The sequence below is a fragment of the Tamandua tetradactyla genome, chromosome 2, assembly GCF_023851605.1.
Source record: "Tamandua tetradactyla isolate mTamTet1 chromosome 2, mTamTet1.pri, whole genome shotgun sequence".
NCBI classification, from domain to species: Eukaryota; Metazoa; Chordata; class Mammalia; order Pilosa; family Myrmecophagidae; genus Tamandua; species Tamandua tetradactyla.
The window spans coordinates 137100714-137125799 of record NC_135328.1 but is presented as its reverse complement, the minus strand read 5'-3'; the positions used below and the strand labels follow the sequence as shown (position 1 = coordinate 137125799).

The window sequence follows — 25086 nt, the reverse complement described above, 5'->3', positions numbered from 1 at the left end:
AACAGAATAAGAGAAGCATAATTCAGTCTCAAAAAACTATAAATAAGCAGTGGGTAAAAAATGAACACAAGGTGGACAGGGTCAAGATGGCAGCTTAGCGAGGTGTGGGATTCAGATCGTCCTCCAGAAAAACTACCAAATAGCCAACAACAGTACAGAACAACTCCTGGGATCACATTAGGGAGAGGACACACAGTGTACCCAGGTCTAGATCAACTGGACTGGCTATGAGCCCCCCGCAGAATATGAGTTCCGCAAGCCAAAGTACTTGGCGCCCCACCCCAACAGGCTGTTTTCCAGAGGGGAAAGGAAAAGGACTTTAACAGCAGCAGGGGCTGAGTACAACTAAGCTTCAATTGTGGAATTAATCCACAATTTCTGACTACTAAAAATAGGCCTCCAGCTCAGCTGAACCTGGTCAAAGTGGAGGTTGATGACTTCTGCCCCAGCGCTGAGCGGGCACGGTTGACAGAAAAAGAAAAAAGAAAAAAAGAAACAGGTTTTTTGGATCAGATAGCACATAATACTTGAAAGGGTCTGGGCTCTGAAGGAAAGGAGGGGACACATAGGATCTCAAGGTACACAAAGCAACATACCAATTTATGCTCTTCATTGGCAAACCTGATGAATGGAGTCCTGCTCTGAGAAGGATTTTTCTATTTTTTTCTTTTGTGGCTGTGTTTCTACAAAGGCTGGAATGCCTTTGGATACAGCGGCAAGGCTTCTCAGGCTGCAAATGCCCCAGGCATAGGTAGAAACTAGCTGATTTGAGGGCTTGTCTGGAGCCTGAGCTTTCCCCAGGGGAGGGGTGGGGCCCAGTTCAGGTGGATTCGCTCCCTCAAGGAATTCAGACCTCAGGGTTTGGAAATTTGAAGAAATTAAAGCAAGCCTATAATGTCTCCTCTGTCTTCACCACGCCCCTAGCAGGGAGAGACTGTTGAAGTTTAAAGGTACCACATCACCTTATGCTGGCGGGACCCGCAGGCAGACAAGTGCGACATACTGAGCAGGACAGAAAAACACAGAGTCCAGAGACATCACAGAAAAGTCTTTCAACCTGCTGTGTCTCACTCTGAGGGAAAACTGATGCAGGTGAGTCTTTCCTCCTGACAGGAGGCCACTTTGGTCTGGGAAAATCCAGCGGGGGTCTACAATACCTAAGTAGATCCTCCTAAGGGTAAGGAGAAAAAGTCACCATACAGGAAGGGGAAGAAAAACAATGGAAACCTACAATGTCAGATTTCAAGTGGCTGAAGATAGGATTAATGAACTGGAAGATGGAACATCTGAAATATCACCAGCAAAAGAAAATATAAGGAAATAAAGAGAAAAGAATGGAAAAATATGAGCAGGGACTCAGGGAATTGAATGAGAACATGAAGTGCACGCACATAACTGTTGTGGGTGTCCCAAAAGGAGAAGAGAAGGGAAAAGGAGGAGAAAAACTAATGGAGGAAATTATCACTGAAAATTTCCCAACTCTTATGAAAGACTTAAAATTACAGATCCAAGAAGTGCAGTGTATCACAAAGAGAACCAATCCAAACAAACATACTCCAAGACACTTACAGATCAGAATGTCAGATGTCAAAGAGAAAGAGAACATCTGGAAAGCAGCAAGAGAAAAGCAATCCATCACATACAAGGGAAGCCCAATAAGACTATGCATAGATCTTTCAGCAGAAACCACGGAGGTGAGAGAAGACAGTGGGATGACATATTTAAATTACTAAAAGAGAAAAACTGCCAACCAAGAATTCTATATCCAGCAAAGTTGTCCTTCAAAAATGAGGGGTGAATTAAAACATTTTCAGACAAAAAAATCACTGAGAGAATTTGTGACCAAGAGATCAGCTCTCCAAGAAATACTAAAGGGAGCACTGGAGGCAGATATGAAAAGACAGGAGAGAGAGAGGTGTAGAGAAGAGTGTAGAAATGAAGACTATCAGTAAAGGCAAAAAGAAGAAAAATTAGATATGACATGTAAAATCCAAAAGTCAAAATGGCAGAAGTAAGTACTACTCGTACAGTAGTAACACTAAAAGTTAATGGATTAAGCTCTCCAATTAAAAGACATAGAATGGCAGAATGGATTAAAAAACAGGACCCATCAATATCTTGTCTACAGGAAACTCATCTTAGACGCAAGGATAAACATAAGTTGAAAGCGAAAGGTTGGGCATAAAGATAGATATATTGACCAATGGAATCAAATAGAGTGTTCAGATATAGACCCACTCATCTATGGACAACTGATCTTTGGTAAGGCAGCCAAGCCAACTCACCTGGGTCAGAACAGTCTCTTCAATAAATGGTGCCTAGAGAACTGGATATCCACATGCAAAAGAATGAAAGAGGATCCATATCTCACACCCTATACAAAAATGAACTCAAAAGGGATCAAAGACCTAAACATTAGATCTAAGACCATAAAACTTTTACAAGAAAATGTAGGGAGATATCTCATAAATATTACAATAAGAGGCAGTTCCCTAGACCTTACAACCAAAGCACAAGCACTGACGAAAGAAAGAAAGAAAAAAGGAAAGAAATGGGAACTTCTCAAATTTAAACACTTTGTGCATCAAAGAACTTCGTCAAGAAAGTAAAAAGAAATCATAATATGTGGAAGGGCCAAGACGGCGGCTTAGCAATGTGCGCGTTTTAGTTCGTCCTCCAGAACAACTACTAAATAACCAGAAACAGTACAGAACAGCTCCCGGAGGCACGTCAGTGAACAGACACACAGAGTCACCAGTCTGGACCAGCTGGACCGGTTGCAAGCCTCCCCAAAACCGTGAGTTCCCCAAGCCGCAACAGGGGGCGCCCGGCGCCCCTCCCACAAAGGCGGGTTCCCAGAGGGAAAACAAAGAGACTCTAAACATGTTCAAGGCGGAGTTCCCTCATTGGGCTCACGGAAAAGGAGGCAACGGAAGGAAATAGAGGTTTTAGTGGCTGTGTTTCTACGGAGGCTTGGCAGCCTGTGGATTCAGGGGTGGGACTTCTCAGGCTACAATTACGCCAGGTATAGGCAGAAACAGGCTGCTTTCAGGGCTGTCTCCCATCTGTGCCTTCCGCAGGGGAGGGGTGAAGCCCAACTCAGGTGGAATCCCTCTCTGAAGGAATTCAGACCCCAGGCCTTGGCAATTTGAAGCCATTAAAACCAGCCTACAACCTCTCCTCCATCTTCACCACGCCCCCAGCAGGGAGAGTCTTCCAAAGTTAAAAGTGCTGCAAGATCTTTTGCTGGTGCGACCCGCAGATAGACACGCCACATACTGGGCAGGATAAGAAAAACAGAGCCCAGAGACTTCACAGGAAAGTCTTTTAACCTGCTGGGTCTCACCATCAGGGAAAACTGACACAAGTGTCTCCTTCAACCTGATAGGAGGCCAGTTTACTCCAAGAAAACCCGGCTGGAGTCTATAATACCTATGCAGACCCTCCTAAGGGTGGGGAGGGAAAAGGCACCATACAAGCAGGACAAGAAACAAGAAAATAAGAACTGAAAAATTATCCTCTATAAAACAAAACCTAAGCTAGAGGTCCGGAAGAAGCTGAACTGAAGGTGAAAGAACAGATAGACAACAAATTCATTTAACAAGAAAACCCTAGGTAAGAGAAGTGAAAGCAATCTCCAGAATAAACTAATTAAGGTAATTACATGCCTAGACGCCAGCAAAATATAACAAATCACACCAGAAAAATTGAAGATATGGCCCAGTCAAAGGAACAAGCCAATAGTTCAAATGAGATACAAGAGCTGAAACAACTAATTCAGAATGTACGAACAGACATGGAAAACCTCATCAAAAACCAACTCAATGAATTGAGGGAGGACATGAAGAAGGCAAGGAATGAACAAAAACAAGAAATGGAAAATCTGAAAAAACAAATTACGGAACTTATGGGGATGAAAATTACAGTAGAAGAGATGAAAAAAACAATGGAAAACTACAATGGCAGATTTCAAGAGACAGAGGTTAGGATTAGTGAACTGGAGGACGGAACATCTGAAATCCGACAACATAAAGAAACTGTAGGGAAAAAAATGGAAAAATATGAGCAGGGACTCAGGGAATTGAATGATAATATGAAGTGCACAAATATACGTGTTATGGGTGTCCCAGAAGGAGAAGAGAAGGGAAAAGGAGGAGAAAAATTAATGGAAGAAATCATAACTGAAAATTTCCCAACTCTTATGAAAGACCTAAAATTACAGATCCAAGCAGTGCAGCGTACCCCAAAGAGAAGAGATTCAAATAGATGTTCTCCAAGACACTTACTAGTCAGAATGTCAGAGGTCAAAGAGAAAGAGAGGATCTTGAAAGCAGCTCGAGAAAAGCAACCCATCACATACAAGGGAAACCCAATAAGACTATGTGTAGATTTCTCAGTAGAAACCATGGAGGCAAGAAGAGAGTGGGATGATATATTTAAATTAGTAAAAGAGAAAAACTGCCAACCAAGAATTGTATACCCAGCAAAATTGTCCTTCAAAAATGTGGGAGAAATTAAAACATTTTCAGACAAAAAATCACTGAGAGAATTTGTGACCAACAGACCAGCTCTGCAAGAAATACTAAAGGGAGCACTAGAGCCAGATACGGAAAGACAGAAGAGAGAGGTGTGGAGAAGAGTATAGAAAGAAGGAAAATTAGATATGACATATAAAATACAAAAGGCAAAATGGTAGAGAAAACTTCTACCCAAACAGCAATAACACTAAATGTTAATGGATTGATCTCCCCAATCAAAAGATATAGACTGGCAGAATGGTTTAAAAAACAGGATCCTTCTATATGCTGTCTACAGGAAACAATCTTAGACCCAAAGATAAACAGAGGTTGAAAGTGAAAGGTTGGGAAAAGATATTTCAGGCAAATAACATCCAGAAAAGAGCAGGAATAGCTATACTAACATCCAACAAATTGGACTTCAAATGTAAAACAGTTAAAAGAGACAAAGAAGGATACTATGTACTAAAAAAAGAAACAATTCGGCACGAAGACATAACAATCATGAATATTTATGCACAGAACCAGAATGCCCCCAAATACTTGAGGCAAACACTGCAAATACTGAAAAGGGAAATAGACACATCTACCATAATAGTTGGAGACTTCAATTCCCCACTCTCATCAATGGACAGAACATCTAGACAGAGGATCAATAAAGAAACTGAGAATTTGAATATTACAATAAATGAGCTAGACTTAACAGGTATTTATAGGACATTACACCCCACAACAGCAGGATACACCTTTTTCTCAAGTGCTCATGGATCATTCTAAAAGACATATCATATGCTGGGTCACAAAGCAAGTCTCAACAAATTTAAAAACACTGAAATCATACAAAACACTTTCTCAGATCATAAGGGAATGAAGTTGGAAATCAGTAATAGGCAAAGCGTCAGAAAATTCACAAACATGTGGAGGCTCAACAACACACTCTTAAACAACCAGTGAGTCAAGGAAGAAATTAGAGGAGAAATCAGTAAATATCTCAAGGCAAATGAAAATGAAAACACAACATATCAAAACTTATGGGATGCAGCAAAGGCAGTGCTAAGAGGGAAACTTATTGCCCTAAATGCCTATATCTAAAGAAGAAAGGGAAAAAATTCAGGAATTAACTGTCCATTTGGAAGAACTGGAGAAAGAACAGCAAACTAACCCCAAAGCAAGCAAAAGGAAAGAAATAACAAAGATTAGAGTAGAAATAAATGAAGTTGAGAACATGAAAACAACTGATAAAATCAATAAAACCAGAAGTTGGTTCTATGAGAAAATCATTAAGATTAATGGGCCCTTAGCAAGAGTGACAAAAAGAAGAGAGAGGATGCAAATAAATAAGATCAGAAATGGAAGAGGAGACATAACCACTGACCCCACAGAAATAAAGGAGGTAATAACAGGATACTATGAACAACTTTATGCTAATAAATACAACAATGTAGATGAAATGGACAAGTTACTAGAAAGGCATGAACAACCAACTTTGACTCGAGAAGAAATAGATGACCTCAACAAACCAATCACAAGTAAAGAAATTGAATCAGTCATTCAAAACTTCCCAAAAAGAAAAGTCCAGGACCAGACGGCTTCACATGTGAATTCTACCAAACATTCCAGAAAGAATTAGTACCAATCCTGCTCAAACTCTTCAAAACAATTGAAGTGGAGGGAAAGCTATCTAATTCATTCTATGAAGACAACATCACGCTCATACCAAAACCAGGCAAAGATATTACAAAAAAAGAAAACTACAGACCAATCTCTCTAATGAATATAGATGCAAAAATCCTCAACAAAATTGTAGCAAATCGAATCCAGCAACACATTAAAAGAATTATACATCATGACCAAGTAGGATTCATCCCAGGTATGCAAGGATGGTTCAACATAAGAAAATCAATTAATGTAATACACCATATCAACAAATCAAAGCAGAAAAATCACATGATCATCTTAATTGATGCAGAGAAGGCATTTGACAAGATTCAGCATCCTTTCCTGTTGAAAACACTTCAAAAGATAGGAATACAAGGGAACTTCCTTAAAATGATAGAGGGAATATATGAAAAACCCACAGCTAATATCATCCTCAATGGGGAAAAATTGAAAACTTTCCCCCTAAGATCAGGAACAAGATAAGGATGTCCACTATCACCACTATTATTCAACATTGTGTTGGAGGTTCTAGCCAGAGCAATTAGACAAGAAAAAGAAATACAAGGCATCAAAATTGGAAAGGAAGAAGTAAAACCATCACTGTTTGCAGACGATATGATACTATACGTCGAAAACCCGGAAAAATCCACAACAGAACTACTAGAGCTAATAAATGAGCACAGCAAAGTAGCAGGTTACAAGATCAACATTCAAAAATCTGTAGTGTTTCTATACACTAGTAATGAACGATCTGAGGGGGAAATCAAGAAAGGAATTCCATTTACAATTGCAACTAAAAGAATAAAATACTTAGGAATAAATTTAACTAAAGGGACTAAAGATCTATACAAAGAAAACTACAAGAGACTGTTAAAAGAAATCACAGAAGACCTAAATAGATGGAAGTGCATACCATGTTCATAGATTGGAAGACTAAATATAGTTAAGATGTCAATTCTACCTAAATTGATTGACAGATTCAAGGCAATGCCAATCAAAATCCCAATAACTTACTTTTCAGAAATAGAAAAACCAATAAGCAAATTTATCTGGAAGGGCAGGGTGACCCGAATTGCTAAAAGAATCTTGAGGAAAAAAAACGAAGCTGGAGGTCTCATGCTGCCCGACTTTAAAGCATATTATGAAGCCACAGTGGTCAAAACAGCATGGTACTAGCATAAAGATAGATATATTGACCAACGGAATCAAATAGAGTGTTCAGATATAGACCCTCTCATCTATGGACATTTGATCTTTGATAAGGCATTCAAGTCAACTCACCTGGGGCAGAACACTCTCTTCAATAAATGGTGCCTAGAGAACTGGATATCCATATGCAAAAGAATTAAAGAGGACCTGTATCTCACATCCTATACAAAAGTTAACTCAAAATGGATCAAAGATCTAAACATCAGATCTAAGACCTTAAAACAGTTAGAGGAAAATGTAGGGAAATATCTTAGAAATCTTATAATTGAAGGAGATTTTATAGACCTTACACGTAAAGCAAAAGCACTGAAGAAAGAAATAAATAAATGGGAACTCCTCAGAATTAAATACTTTTGTGCACCAAAGAACTTCATCAAGAAAGTAAAAAGACAGCCTACACAATGGGAGACAATATTGGTTTGTCCAGAGTGATGCCCCGATGAATCCCAGAGTGATTTGATCAGTGAGTGGAAAAGTATCTACAAAGCCCCCTTTGGGGAGTGGTGAGAACGGGGAGAAATTCAACTTCCCCAATTGAATACTTGATATTCTCACAAGCAGTGTGGACAACCAAAGCTATAGGCAGAGACCCCAGTCTTGGGGTTTGTTCATATGAAACTTAATCCCGCAAAGGAAGGTCAAGTCTACTTAAAATTTAGGCCTAAGAGTCACCCTCAAGAGAGCCTCTTTTGTTGCTCAGATGTGGCCCCTCTCACAAGCCAACACAACGAGTATTCTCACCACCCTACCCCTCTCTACATGGGACATGACAGCCAGGGGTGTGGAACTTCCTGGCAAGGTGGGACAGAGATCTTGGAACAAACGGAGACTCAGCATCAAGGGATTGAGAAAAACCCTAGAATGAGCTGAGACGTAGCATCAAGGGATTGAGAAAACCTTCTCAACCAAAAGGGGGAAGAGGGAAATGAGACAAAGTGTCAATGGGTGAGAGTTTCCAAACAGAGTTGAGAGGTTATCCTGGAGGTTATTCTTATGGATCAAGTAGATATCATCTTGTTATTCAAGATGTAATGGAGAGGCTGGAGGGAACTGCCTGAAAATGTAGAGCTGTGTTCCAGTAGCCATGTTTCTTGAGGATGATTGAATAATGATAAAGCTGTCACAGTGTGACAGTGTGACTGTGAAAACCTTGTGTCTGATGCTCCTTTTGTCTACCTTGTCAACAAAGGACTAGAACATATGGAATAAAAATAAGTAATAGGGGGAACAAATGCTAAAATAAATTTAGTTTGAAATGCTAGTGATCAATGAAAGCAAGGGATAAGGGGTATGGTAGGTATAATCATTTTTTTTTTTTTTATTTTCCTGTGTTCATTTTATTTCTTTTTCTATTGTCTTTTTATTTCTTTTTCTGAATTAATGCAAATGTTCTAAGAAATGATGAATATGCAACTAAGTGATGATATTGTAAATTACTGATTATGTATGTTGTTTTTTTTTTTGCTTATTTTTTTAATTAATAAATAAATTTTTAAAAGAAGCAATAAATTTCAAAGCACAGCACAACAATTAGTTGTAGAACAGATTTCAGAGTTTGGTATAGGATACCATTCCACAGTTTTAGGTTTTTACTTCTAGCTGCTCTAAGATACTGGAGACTAAAAGAAGTATCAGTTTAATAATTCAGCAATCATATTCATTTGTTAAACCCTACCTTTTCTGTATAACTCCAACATCACCTTGATCTGTATAACTCCACCATCACCTTGGTCTTTCTATTCCACTCTTGGGGGTATTTGGGCTATGGCCATTCTAACTTTTTTTATGTTGGAAGGGGTGAAGGTCTCCCTGCCAGTGTGGGAGATTTCTTAATAAAAATATTTTTTAAAACAATTGAAAAAAAAGAAAGAAAAAAAATTAATAGGTTTCTCATTTAAAGAGTCTGAATGTTTTCACGGAATACACTTACAAGAAGTACCTGTCTTGGAACTTACAAAAGGTTTATGGTCTTAAAAAAATATGTAAACTACTATCTATAATACTTACCTCTCGGTCTGATCTTCGAGGACATAAAGCATCCACTTCATCAAAGAATATCACACAAGGTGCCGAGTTCTTGGCTCGCTGAAAAACTTGTCTCACAGCTCGCTCACTCTCACCAACATACTAATGGAAGAAATAAAAGATAATGGAGAGACGGTTCAACTTGGAAGTTTGGGCCAAATACAGTAAAGCTAGCTTTAAATGACTTATATATCAGCCTCACAAAAAGATTAGGTTAAGTCATAGACAATTGTTGATATTTAACCATTTTTGACATATATAAACAGCGAATTGCATACTGTTCAATGGAATGAAATTAGCCATAATTTAAGCTTATTTAAAATTTACTAATTTATAAAATGAGAACTAAATGAGATGTAATCTTTAGTTAAAAAAAAAATCCCAATTCTACGGCCTTTTAGAAATGATCTCCTATGCCATCTATATCAAAATACTCAGGTGTAATTCTTAATTCAGCAGAATTTTAAATGCACACAAGACATTACTATTATGTTATGATTTCCATTCCAGTCATCTTGCTAAAAGGAGGAGCTATTTTGTTATACAGCATGAGAAGAGGGAAACTGAGCCAGGCAGGTATCTAGTAAGTTTCCATAATGGCTTATTGTATATTAAAATCTAATTCAAAGTACAAACATCTGTCAAAAAAATATAGGCAATCATGACCACCTAAATCACTGGGACTGATTAACATGAAAAGGTAAAGGTAAGGATATTTTAGAAGGCGACATTTCATTTTTTATTTTTTATATTTTGCATGCTGTGCAGTGGGGTTCAAATTCCATTCTTTCCCATGTGAATATCTTGTTAACACAACAAGATTTATTTTATTTTATTTATTATTTTCTTAGAGTGCATGGTCCAGGAATTGTACTCAGGTCTCCCACATAGTAGGAGAGAATTCTACCACTGAACTACCTGTGTACCCCACTACGTTATTTCATCTTAAGCTAGGCATTAACAGTTGTTCTTGCAAAATTTCAAATAGTTGACTAAGAAAAAGTACTTTTTCATTAACAAAATTGTTAATAAGAACCCAAAAAACATCTTTACAGTGCTATGTCATAAGTTATCCTCTGTTACTTAATGACTACATGGTCATAAGAAAAGGCAAGCAAGGTATGGAGTACATCAGAGAAGACAGCATTTCCCATTCTAATAGAATTTGATTTCCTTCATAGCTATCCTTGTACTTTTCTTTGTACTTCTGTTCATTTCTCCTTCCCTTTTCTTGAACTGCTTTGTCAACTCACCTCTAAACATTTCTTGCATTCTAAAAGATCCCCATTAATTTCCTATCACTCCTTTGCTGTTCTGGCACTCTCTACTATTATATCTGAGCTATTCTACACTGACTACATATTAGTTCCTTGGAAAGCAGGGGCACTTCCCTCTACTTGTGTTTCTTCCTAAAATCCTATGCAGTATGCAATATAGTAGATCAACTTAATTTCCAGAAAAATCTAATTCTGTAAGAACTGTATTTGGAATGCTGTGTACCAAAATATTCACTAGATATTTTCAAAGAAAAGATAGCAGTAGGCTGGGACAGATTTCAAACAGGAGTGGAATACAGCAATCAATATAAACTAGCAAAGCAACTTTGATATAGCAAACCAAAATCATTAACTAAAAGGAAATTTAAGGTATGGGAAGATAAACCTCCTTTCAAAAGGATACATTAAAATCAATTTAATTCTAACAAAGGCATCTGGGATTAAAAATAATTTTTTTTTTTTTTTTAAACATTTTCTTATTTTATTATATTTTGTTTGTTTGTTTGTTTTTTACATGGGCTGGGGCCGGGAATCGAACCGGGGTCCTCCGGCATAGCAGGCAAGCACTCTTGCCCGCTGAGCCACCGCGGCCCTAAAAATAATTTTAATTGTTTAGCTCTAGAACATCAGCTAGTTTCATCTTCTGCTTACCCCATATTACTGACAGCCCCTTCCAACAGAAAAAAGAAAAAAAAAAAGTCAATTGTGATGATAAAAAAATATATTTATTCTTTCTGGCTTTCCAATGTTCTAGAGCAGCTAGAATGAAAAACCTGAGATGACGGTATGGTAGCCCATGACAAACTCTGGGATCTGTCCTGTAACAACTTGTTGAAAAGTTCTTTGAAAACTACTGCTTTTTTCTTTCTTTGCTTTGTATATATGTTATATTACACAATAATAAAACAAAAACTACTTTCAGTTTCTATTCTCTTGTTTGGTCACAAGGCTGGTGGATTATATAAATACATATATATTCCCTTGGTTTTCAGGCTTAGTGTTGGTTTTCTTGCAACCTCTCATTAACCACTCTCAATCTCCTCTGTCAACTCTTCCTTAATTGCACCTCAATAGCTGATATCTTCCAGGGTTCTCTCAGAGACCCTCTTCTCACTTAACTAGTTCTAGAAGACCCCACTCATTCCCACGGTTTTAGATACCACTTAGATGATTCTGACTCCGAAATCTCTTCAGAGCTTCAAAATCACATTTTCTGCTGCCTGGTAGACAACTCTATCTGGATTTTGAAATCTAAAATGCCTGAGAGTGAATTCATCCCCACCCCTCCTCTGGTTAATCTCCTCATTAGAAATTAGATCACCTAATTTCTCAGAGTCATTCTGGACTCTTCCACATACCTCTCCACATACCTACTCTTAAAATACAAATATAAATGAAATCAGATCACAGAGAGAGCTTTTTTTTAAATTATTAAATCTAATAACAACAGTGATTAGGGTGTAACAATGGGTACTCTCATTCACTGCAGGTTAACGTATAACTTGATACAATTACTATGGGAAAAATTTGGCAATGCCTGATAAATCTGAAAGTACACATACTCTTAAGATACTACAGTTCTACTTATGGGTACCTACCCTACAGGGAAAATCTGCACAAATGTGTACGGGATGTGTGTGTGTGTATACTGTTAAATATCTATAAAGAAAACTGAGTTTTTAAAAAAGTTTATTATATTCATTCAGTAGCACACTGCAAAAAACTGAACAAGTAGTAAACATATCAATATATTTGCACCTTTTACAACTTTTTGTATGTATGAAACATTTCATGATAATTTTTTCTTAAGTGTTACAGTCTTTACTGTATAAAGCAGTAGTTTTCAAAGAACTCTTCAACAAGTTGTTACAGGACAGATCCCAGAGTTTGTCACGGGCTATCATACCGTCATCTCAGGTTTTTCATTCTAGCTGCGCCAGAACATTGGAAAGCCAGAAAGAATAAATATATTTTTTTATCATTACAATTGACTTTTTTTTTTTCTTTTTTCTGTTGGAAGGGACTGTCAGTAATATGGGATAAGCAGAAGATGGAACTAGCTGATGTTCTAGAGCTCAACAATTAACCTTCTTTGCCATCCTTACTTTCACATTAATCCCCTTCTTCAAAATCCCTCTTGCATTAGAAAGCCAACATGATGTGCAAAAAAAGTAAAGTGGTACCTATAAAACCTATAGAAAATACTTTTAGTATAAATTTCTTATTTTAGACAGAAAGGAATATATTATAGGAAAAGAAATAAAAAATGGCAGAGGGATAAATTTTTTAAACTTTAAACAAACGTCTAAATGTTTTCATTTTTTCCCTGTTTGAATATATTACAGAATGGCACATTTGTTTTTTTTTTTTTTTTTTTTTTTTTTTTTTTTTTTTTTTAAAGGAAAGACAGAGAGAAGGAAGGAAGGATAGAAGGAAGGAAGGAAGGAAGAAAGGGAAACATTTTTAAACATTTTCTTGTTTTATTGTATTCAGTTTCTCCGTTTTTGTTACATGGGCTGGGGCCGGGAATCGAACCGAGGTCCTCCGGCATAGCAGGCAAGCACTTTGCCTGCTGAGCCACCGCGGCCCGCCCGGCACATTTGTTTTTATAGTGACAGACAGGAAATAAGAAAATCAAAGTTTCTTAAATTTGAGCTATAGGGCAGGTCACAGTGGCTCAGCAGGCAGAATTCTTGCCTGCCATGCCAGAGACCTGGGTTTGATTTCCAGTGCCTGCCCATGCGAAAAGAAAAAAAGAAGAAAAAGAAAAATTTGAGTTATAAACTGCCTAAATGCAGAAAGAAGACATTATAATTATAGCATTTAAGTAATTCATTTCTCTTATTTTTATTTTTAATACTTAACTCATTTGAACCATATAACAACAGGACAAAGTTAGAACAGCAAGAGCCAGAGAGAACCCAGGTTCAAATCTCACCTATTACTTTCTAGCTGTCAGACTTTGGCCAAGTTACTTTACTTCTCCAAATTACTCATTTGTCAATCAGAAAAAAAATAATTCATACCTTACAGTGTAGTGGAAGAATAAATAAGGAAAATGCTTAACATAGCGTACACTTAAAAACGATAACTATTACAATTTTTTCCATTTTTCTAACAGGAAAATTGAGGCTCCGAGACTTCATTAAGAGAGGATTTACATTCGAAGTAGCATAGCAGAACAAAGCTCAGTTTCCTCACTCCTACAGAAGTGATCTGACCATTATACTATAATGTAAGGCACGCTGTTTCAAAGATTTGAGGATGTTTTACCCTGTAATTTGAATGATCATTACTTTTCATAATCTAAAATAATAACTAATAGCACAACTTACCATATTTAGTAATTCAGGACCCTTTACAGATATAAAATTTAGTCCAGACTCATTTGCTACTGCCTAGGAAGAGGAAACAAAAAGACACAAATAAGACAAGTATATAATAAAAAAATAATAACAATAATTTGTGACAACGTAAGATTCTGTGTTTTTACTGTTATCCTCCCTTTCTATAGTAGTCTATAAGAAGACAAACAAATGGGAAAATGAAATTCAGATGTAAAGAAAATAAAGGGAAGTAAATGCTAATCTAATACTTTCTAAAAAAATTACTAAGACAAGCTATAAATCAGATGTAAATGATGAAATGTTTATGTAAATACATTTGTACACTTAGATTAGACTTCTCGTGAAATCATAATCTCTGTAATTTAGAAAATGCCTCTAGTGGTGAAAACAATCACTTACTCATTTATAAATGAAACTTCAAAAACTTCATCTTATCAGTCTTTACCAAGAATCAATACTGACAAATTACTTTCGAGAAAGAAAACCAACGAGAAGAACAGTGAAGAAACACCTGGTTACATGTCTAAGAATTATATTCTGAATGCAGAGAGAAAACCTCAATAGAATCAGAGTTTTGAAATCTGGGAACAGAGTTATTTCCCTATTCTTGGAACCTGATATTTGAGCTCCAGATCTGTAAAGTCAACATACTTCTCAGCAACAACACGTGGATTCTCAGGTATCTCAAATTGATCATCCCAAACAGGACTCCTGATGCTCATACTCCCAACTCCCTCCAAACCTCCCTCTCCTCCACCGGAATGCTTTTCCCCCCTTGCTTAGTAAGTAACTCGTTTCTTGGTCAAAACTTTGATGCTATGGCTTGCCATTCCATCCAATACAACTCCAAGTCCTTTTGTCTCTAATACGAAAATGGAGGTTGAGACTGACATTTTTTTCTATTTTTCCACCATACCTCTTGCCTAGATACAGACAAACCTCTCCTAATAACTTTTCTCTTTCCTTGTTTTTCTCCAATCCATTCTCCAAAAAGCAAACAGAGGACTCTTCCAAAAATATAAGTTCCGGAGAAGATGGCGGCTTAGTAAGACGCGCGGGTCTTAGTTCCTCCTCAAGAACAGCTACTAGAGAAGCAGAAATGATACAGAACAGCTCCTGGAGCAACGACAGAGACCAAGAAGACAGCGTACCCCATTCTGGAACGGCTGACTAGCTGGGAGAACCCGCTCCGGTGAGATCGCCGAGGGGTGTGGGGTTCCTCGGGCGGGGGCGGGAGGCGGACGGAGTCCCTCCCTCGATCCTTCCCGGGCCGGCAGGGAGAACTGGACAGGCAGTCCCCTCAAGCCGTGGCGGCTGGCGCCCACCCCCCCACGCGCAGCCCCCCGGACCAGCTGGGAGAATTGGATTGGAGATCCCCAAGTCGCAGAGAACGGCGACCGGGGACCCTTCCAAACACGTGGCTCCCCGGTCCGGCTGGGAATGGTGGATAGACACTCCCCCAAGTCGTGGGGGCTGGCGCCCCACCCGCCACACCTGGCGCCTCGGGCCGGCTGGGAAATTTGGACAGGCGCTCCCCCAAGCCGCGGAGGCCGGCGACCCTCCCCGCGCGCGGATCCCTGGACCGGCTGGGAGATTCGAATTGGCACTTCACCAAGCCGCTTCGGCTGGCAACTCCCGCCTACGGCGAAAGTTTTCCAAAGTTAAAGGAGCCACAACATCTTTTACTGGTGGGACCCACAGACAGATGAGCGCCACGAACGTCACCTACTGGGCAGGATAAGAAAAACAGAACCCAGAGATTTCAAAGAATAATCTTTCAACCTGCGGGGTCTTACACCCAGGGAAATCTGATTAAATGCCCAGACGCCAGCAGAAGATAACGGATCACGCTCAGAAAATTGAAAATATGGCCAAGTCAAAGGAACAAACCAATAGTTCAAATGAGATACAGGAGCTGAGACAACCAATGCAGAATATACAAACAGAAATGGAAAACCTCTTGAAAAACCAAATCGATAAATTGAGGGTGGACATGAAGAAGACATGGGCTGAAGAAAAAGAAGATAGAAAAACTGAAAAAACAAATCACAGAACTTATGGAAGTGAAGGACAAAGAAGGAAAAATGGAAAAAACAATGGATACCTACAATGGTAAATTTAAAGAGACAGAAGCTAGAATTAGTGAATTGGAGGATGGAACGTCTGAATTCCAAAAAGAAACAGAAACTATCAGGAAAAAAATGGAAAAATTTGAACAGGGTATCAGGGAACTCAAGGACAATATGAAGCGCACAAATATACGTGTTGTGGGTGTCCCAGAGGGAGAAGAGAAGGGAAAAGGAGGAGAAAAACTAATGGAAGAAATTATCACTGAAAATTTCCCGACTCTTATGAAAGACCTAAAATTACAGATCCAAGAAGTGCAGCGCACCCCAAAGAGATTAGACCCAAATAGGCGCTCTCCAAGACACTTACTAGTTAGAATGTCAGAGGTCAAAGAGAAAGAGAGGATCTTGAAAGCAGCAAGAGAAGAACAATCCATCACATACAAGGGAAACCCAATAAGACTATGTGTAGATTTCTCAGCAGAAACCATGGAGGCTAGAAGACAGTGGGATGATATATTTAAATTACTAAAAGAGAAAAACTGCCAACCAAGACTCCTATATCCAGCAAAATTGTCCTTCAAAAATGAGGGAGAAATTAAAACATTCTCAGACAAAAAGTCACTGAGAGAATTTGTGACCAAGAGACCAGCTCTGCAAGAAATATAAAGGGAGCACTAAAGTCAGATACGAAAAGACAGAAGAGAGAGGTATGGAGAAGAGTGTAGAAAGAAGGATAATCAGATATGATATATATAATACAAAAGGCAAAATGGTAGAGGAAAATATTATCCAAACAGAAATAACACTAAATGTTAATGGACTGAATTCCCCAATCAAAAGACATAGACTGGCAGAATAGATTAAAAAACAGGATCCTTCTATATGCTGTCTACAGGAAACACATCTTAGACCCAAAGATAAACATAGGTTGAAAGTAAAAGGTTGGGAAAAGATATTTCATGCAAATAACAACCAGAAAAGAGCAGGAGTAGCTATACTAATTTCTGACAAATTAGACTTCAAATGTAAAACAGTTAAAAGAGACAAAGAAGGACACTATCTACTAATAAAAGGAACAATTAAACAAGAAGACATAACAATCATAAATATTTACGCACCGAACCAGAATGCCCCAAAATACGTGAGGAATACACTGCAAACACTGAAAAGGGAATTAGATACATATACCATAATAGCTGGAGACTTCAATTCACCACTCTCATCAATGGACAGAACATCTAGACAGAGGATCAATAAAGAAATAGAGATCTGAATATTACTATAAATGAGCTAGACTTAACAGACATTTATAGGACATTACATCCCACAACAGCAGGATACACCTTTTTCTCAAGTGCTCATGGATCATTATGAAAGACAGACCATACGCTGGGTCACAAAGCAAGTCTGAACAAATATAAAAAGATTGAAATCATACACAACACTTTCTCGGATCATACAGGAATGAAGTTGGAAATCAATAATAGGCGGAGTGCCAGAAAATTCACAAATACGTGGAGGCTCAACAACACACTCTTAAACAACGAGTGGGTCAAAGAAGAAATTGCAAGAGAAATTAGTAAATACCTTGAGGCGAATGAAAACAAAAGTACAACATATCAAAACCTATGGGACGCAGCAAACGCAGTGCTAAGAGGGAAATATATTGCCCTAAATGCCTATATCAGAAAAGAAGAAAAGGCAAAAGTGCAGGAATTAACTGTCCACTTGGAAGAACTGGAGAAAGAACAGCAAACTAATCCCAAAGCAAGCAAAAGGAAAGAAATAACAAAGATTAGAGCAGAAATAAATGAAATTGAAAACATGAAAACAATAGAGAAAATCAATAAGACCAGAAGTTGGTTCTATGAGAAAATCAATAAGATTGATGGGCCCTTAGCAAGATTGACAAAAAGAAGAAGAGAGAGGATGCAAATAAATAAGATCAGAAATGGAAGAGGAGACATAACTACTGACCTCACAGAAATAAAGGAGGTAATAACAGGATACTATGAACAACTTTACGCTAATAAATACAACAATTTAGATGAAATGGACGGGTTCCTGGAAAGACATGAACAACCAACTTTGACTCAAGAAGAAATAGATGACCTCAACAAACCAGTCACAAGTAAAGAAATTGAATTAGTCATTCAAAAGCTTCCTAAAAAGAAAAGTCCAGGACCAGACGGCTTCACATGTGAATTCTACCAAACATTCCAGAAAGAATTAGTACCAACTCTGCTCAAACTCTTCAAAAAAATCGAAGTGGAGGGAAAACTACCTAATTCATTCTACGAAGACAACATCACCCTCATACCAAAACCAGGCAAAGATATTACAAGAAAAGAAAACTACAGGCCGATCTCTCTAATGAATATAGATGCAAAAATCCTCAACAAAATTCTAGCAAATCGAATCCAACAACACATTAAAAGAATTATACATCATGACCAAGTAGGATTCATCCCAGGTATGCAAGGATGGGTCAACATAAGAAAATCAATTAATGTAATACACCATATCAACAAATCAAAGCAGAAAAATCACATGATCATCTCAATTGATGCAGAGAAGGCATTTGACAAGATTCAACATCCTTTCCTGTTGAAAGCACTTCAACAGATAGGAATACAAGGGAACTTCTTTAAAATGATAGAGGGAATATATGAAAAACCCACAGCTAATATCATCCTCAATGGGGAAAAACTGAAAACTTTCCCCCTAAGATCAGGAACAAGACAAGGGTGTTCATTGTCACCACTATTATTCAACATCGTGTTGGAGGTTCTAGCCAGAGCAATTAGACAAGAAAAAGAAAATCGGAAAGGAAGAAGTAAAACTATCACTTTGCAGACGATATGATACTATACGTCGAAAACCTGGAAAAATCCACAACAAAACTACTAGAGCTAATAAATGAGTACAGCAAAGTAGCAGGTTACAAGATCAACATTCAAAAATCTGTAGCATTTCTATACACTAGTAATGAACAAGCTGAGGGGGAAATCAAGAAACGAAGCCCATTTACAATTGCAACTAAAAGAATAAACTACCTAGGAATAAATTTAACTAAAGAGACAAAAAACCTATACAAAGAAAACTACAAAAAAGTGTTAAAAGAAATCACAGAAGACCTAAATAGATGGAAGAGCATACCGTGTTCATGGATAGGAAGACTAAATATAGTTAAGATGTCAATCCTACCTAAATTGATCCACAGATTCAATGCAATACCAATCAAAATCCCAACAATTTATTTTTCAGAAATAGAAAAAGCAATAAGCAAATTTATCTGGAAGGGCAGGGTGCCCCGAATTGCTAAAAGTACCTTGAGGAAAAAAAAACGAAGCTGGAGGTCTCACGCTGCCGGACGTTAAGGCATGTTATGAAGCCACAGTGGTCAAAACAGCATGGTATTGGCATAAAGATAGATATATCGACCAACGGAATTGATTAGAGTGCTCAGATATAGACCCTCTCATCTATGGACATTTGATCTTTGATAAGGCAGTCAAGCCAACTCACCTGGGACAGAACAGTCTCTTCAATAAATGGTGCCTAGAGAACTGGATATCCATATGCAAAAGAATGAAAGAAGACCTGTATCTCACACCCTATACAAAAGTTAACTCAAAATGCATCAAAGATCTAAACATTAGGTCTAAGACCATAAAACAGTTAGAGGAAAATGTAGGGAGATATCTTATGAAACTTACAATTGGAGGCGGTTTTATGGACCTTAAACCTAAAGCAAGAGCACTGAAGAAAGAAAGAAATAAATGGGAGCTCCTCAAAATTAAACACTTTTGTGCATCAAAGAACTTCATCAAGAAAGTAGAAAGACAGCCTACACAATGGGAGACAATATTTGGAAACGACATATCAGATAAAGGTCTACTATCCAGAATTTATAAAGAGATTGTTCAACTCAACAACAAAAAGACAGCCAACCCAATTACAAAATGGGAAAAAGACTTGAACAGACACCTCTCAGAAGAGGAAATACAAATGGCCAAAAGACACATGAAGAGATGCTCAATGTCCCAGGCCATTAGAGAAATGCAAATCAAAACCACAATGAGATATCATCTCACACCCACCAGAATGGCCATTATCAACAAAACAGAAAATGACAAGTGCTGGAGAGGATGCGGAGAAAGAGGCACACTTATCCACTGTTGGTGGGAATGTCAAACGGTGCAACCACTGTGGAAGGCAGTTTGGCGGTTCTTCAAAAAGCTGAATATAGAATTGCCATACGACCCAGCAATACCATTGCTAGGTATCTACTCAAAAGACTTAAGGGCAAAGACACCACCGGACATTTGCACACCAATGTTTATAGCAGTGTTATTTACAACTGCAAAGAGATGGAAACAGCCAACTGACGAGTGGCTAAACAAACTGTGGTATATATATATACGATGGAATATTATGCAGCTTTAAGACAGAATAAACTTATGAAGCATGTAATAACATGGATGGACCTAGAGAACATTATGGTGAGTGAGACTAGCCAAAAACTACAGGACAAATACTGTATGGTCCCACTGATGTGAACCGACATTCGAGAATAAAATTGGAATATGTCATTGGTAACAGAAAACCACAGGACTTAGATACAGGGCACCGAGAATCGAACCCGGGTTTCCAGCACAACAGGTGAGTACTCTATCTGCTGAGCCACTGTGGCCCGTCCAATAAAATAAATTTATGTGATAAATACAGCTATTCCAACTTTATAATATTTACTGTTTTCGTGGCATATTTTTTTGTATCCTTTTATTTTTAAACAATTTGTTTTTATAAATAAGCGCAACTTTTGTGAATGGCATGTATTTGGCTCTTGCTTTCATATCTAGCTTGTCCATCATGATGTTTAATTGGGTGTTTATTCTACTTAAATACAATGCAAGTGTTGATATAATAATAAAATATATATATATATATATATATATATATATATATATATATATATAAAACAGGGGCCACGGTGGCTCAGCAGGCAAGAATGCTTGCCTGCCATGCCCGAGGACCCGGGTTTGGTTCCCGGTACCTGCCCATGTAAAAAAATAAAAAAAGTAAAAATATAAAACAGGTCATATCATTTAACTGACATAAAATCTTCATCTGGTTTCCTACATTTTCATCAAGTACAATTTGAAGTCTTTACTGTGGCCCACAAAACCTTGATAACCTCTCCCATTCAGTCACTGGCTCCACTCTTTCTTGGCCTTACCAAGCCCTTTTTACTTAAGAGTTTTTTTTTTCCTGTTGGATAAAAAAAATTTTATTGATAAATCTTAACACACAAACATTCCATACAGGGTATACAATCAGTGTCTCACAATATCATCACACAGTTGTATATTCATCACCATGATCATTTTTTAGAACATTTGCATCACTCCAGAAAAAGAAATAAAAAGAAAAAACAATTACACATACCATACACCTTATCCCTCCCTCTCACTGACCACTAGTATTTTCCTTCTACCCAATTCATTTTACCCTTTGTTCCCTCTATTATTTGTTTATTTTTTACTCATCTGTCCCTACCCTAGATAAAAGGAGCATTAGACACAAGGTTTTTACAATCACACAGTCATACTGTAAAAGCTCTATCATTATCTTCAAGGCTATTGGAATAGAGCTCTACACAATTTCAGGTACTTCTCTCTAGCTACTCCAATACACCATACACTAAAAAGGGGATATATAAATAATGCATAAGAATAACTTCCAGGATAACCTCTTGATTCTGAAATCTTTCAGACAATGACACCTTATTTTCTCTCATTTCTCTATTTCTCTCCCTCATTTTTTTAAAAGGTGAATTTAGAAAATTTAATTACAGTAATTAATTAAAGGTTTTGTTTTTGTTCTCCAAAAAAGAAAAAAATCAATCATGAGAATAAGATTACCATAAACAAGAAAACCGTTAGACATATTTTCAAGGAAAACACAATAGTGAGACAGTATCTAATTACAGAATTCAAAGAATTGGAATTATTCAGAACAACTATATTAACCAAATGCATATCTGTAAAATACTATTCTAAAAATTATAGCAATAGCACAGTTCAATAAGAACATCAATTGTGGCATCAACTAAAAGATAGCATTTAAACTAAAATGAAAACTATCAAAATTAAATTTTAAAGAGTAAAAGTCCAGGCTAATGTCTTCTTGTAGGTTCGGAGGGTCAGGTTTCAGAGACAATAAAAGAAATTATACATTTAGGTCCCTGAAGGATGCAACTGTAACATCAGGAGCAAAATGGCCCCCTAGGAATAAATGGAGCTTTAATTCTACCTTTGTCAATTTTACTCGTTGTAATCACTTAGCTTCCTTAGTTCACTGAGCTTTCTCTCAGTGGCCAGTGTTTCTACCTCCTTTTCTTGAACTTTCTTCTCATAATATTTAAGTGGTTATAGTAGAAAGTATCTGTCTTTCCAGTTCTTCTTCCACAACATGAGCCATATTCTTATAGAGGTTGAGCTTCTGATATGTGACATTCAGTCTTTATACACTTCACGAAGTTTCTTTTCCATTTCTGAGCAGTAAGATTCTTGCTCAAATGAATTTTTCTCAAGTTGCATCATATGATTTTTTTTTTTTTTTTACTTTTTTTATTGTATGGTATAACATACAGACAAAGCAAAGAAATAAAAAAGCAATAGTTTTCAAAGCATTCTTCCACAAGGAGTTACTGGACAGATCCCAGAGTTTGTCATGGGCTACTATTTGATCCTCTCATATTTTTCCTTCTAGCTCCCTCAGAATATAGGAAGCTAGAGGGCTTAAATATTTTTTCATCATCACAATAGACTTTTTTTTTCCTTCTTTTTTGGTGAAAAATAACCTAAATACAAAAAAGGTATAAATTTGAAAGCACAGCACCACAATTAGTTGTAGAACACATTTCAGTTTGACATGGATTACAATTCAACATCAATATACCAGACAACTAAGATTTAATCCAAAAAACACCAAATAGTTCCTGAAATTGGTGGAAATGTTTCCTACTCTTTAAATGAATTATAATGAACATAATTTTTTTTACTAGGATTCATGGATCATGATAAATATTTTACTACACTGATGACTTCTGAGTCAGGAGTGGTTTGCTTTCATACTGTATAGTCCCATATGACTCAATTACTGTAACTGTTTTTCTCAGTTTCTTTCTTATCAGTACTGGATCCAAAAATAACATGCCCTTACTTTCTACTATTTATATACTAACTATGTGCTGGTGTTTAGAAAAATTTCATTTCATTACGCGTTGTAAACAAAACAACCAAGATTAGCCCAAAACTTAAATTCATATTGACTCTAAGTTACCAGGTTCTGGCGTATAAGTGGATGATTCATGACTGGGGCCTTTTCTATTATTTCTGGATTACAAGGTACATAGTCATAGATCACTTAGAGAATGTGATGAAAGTTGAAAACCCAGAAAAAATACATTATATACAACTTATTGTCTGAGTTCACAGATTCAGTAAATTCCATCTATGAGGCCCTAAGTAAGATTTTCTACTCCAAATTAACACAAATTACAAGAAATCTGACTCAACAAAGTGTTACCAACTTGTTGGCAATTTGGTCAATAAGAGGAAGAAGAGAAAAAACTTGGGTCTATGAAGTTCTAATATTATCCATGGATTTCAAGTGACCAAGCTACCTCCTTTCTGCTATGAAATGAAGTAATCAAAGGCAGAAGTAACTAATTAAACAAACAAACACACACACATTACAAAATACTAGCAGTCAAGAAAACAAAGCAATCGTACTCAGGAGAGGGAACATAATACACTTGGTGAACATCATCCATTAGCATACAGGATCTTCTTTCTGGTTATGCTTTTGTAAAAACAGCTCTGAAAAATAGACTAACAACTGTGTTGTTCTAATCTCTGCTTTATTCAAACTTCTTTAAAAGCAATGCCATGTAAGAGTAATGAAAGTCAATAATAAGTTTATACACACATATGCACACATATATGACGCTGTGGTTTTTGAAATTTATTGAGGAGTCATAAATTAACTGGTTGCTGTGGTAACTTAATAAACATGCTTTTAATTTTAATTTCTTCCAAGTAGTGAAAATATTTGTAGACATTGGTAAGTATTTTAGATGGAGTACTAACCAAACATTGCAAAGTCCCCTTCGGGGAATGGTGAGAAAGGGGAAAAATTCAAGTTCTCCAAGTTGAATTCTTGATATTCTCACAAGCAGTGCAGACAATCAAAGCTATAGGCTGAGCCCCCAATCTTGGGGTTTGTTTATATGAAACTTAACCCCACAAAGGATAGGTCAAGCCTACTTAAAATTAGGCCTAAGAGTCACCCCCAAGAGAACTTCTTTTGATCTTCAAATGTGGCCCCTCTCTCCAGCCAACACAACAAGCAAACTCACTGCCCTCCCCCTGTCTACGTGGGACATGATTTCCAGGGGTGTAGACCTTCCTGGCAATGTGGGACAGAAATCCTGGAATGAGCTGAGACTCAGCATCAAGGGATTGAGAAAACCCCTAGAATGAGCTGAGACTCAGCATCGGAGGATTGAGAAAAACTTCTTGACCAAAAGGGGAAGAATGAAATGAGACAAAATAAAGTGTCAATGGCTCAGAGATTCTAAACAGAGTCGAGAGGTTATCCTGGAGATTATTCTTAGGCATTAAATAGATAGCACCTTGTTAGTCAAGATGTAGTGGAGAGGCTGGAGGAAACTGCCTGAAAATGTGGAGCTGTGTTCCAGTAGCCATGTTTCTTGAAGATGACCGTATAACGATATAGCTTTCACAATGTGACTGTGTGATTGTAAAAACCTTGTGTCTGATGCTCCTTTTATCTACCTTATCAACAGATGAGTAAAACATGTGGAATAAAGATGAATAATAGGGGACTAAAATAAATTTAGAGTGAAATGCTGATGATCAGTGAGGGGGAGGGGTGGGGGGTATGGTATTTA

General features: G+C 37.4%; 1 protein-coding gene across 3 annotated transcripts in view; it reads right to left on the bottom strand.

Moving 5' to 3' along the window:
- NVL (nuclear VCP like) overlaps positions 1-25086 on the bottom strand; it is a 251999-nt gene that overhangs the window by 62360 nt on the left and 164553 nt on the right. For all 3 annotated transcript variants that reach the window (XM_077149137.1, XM_077149138.1, XM_077149139.1), the window contains exons 16-17: positions 14023-14085; positions 9393-9512 (exon numbers count right to left, since the gene is read on the bottom strand). In XM_077149137.1, coding sequence (XP_077005252.1) covers positions 9393-9512; positions 14023-14085 — 183 coding nt within the window. The remainder of the gene's footprint in view (positions 1-9392; positions 9513-14022; positions 14086-25086) is intronic.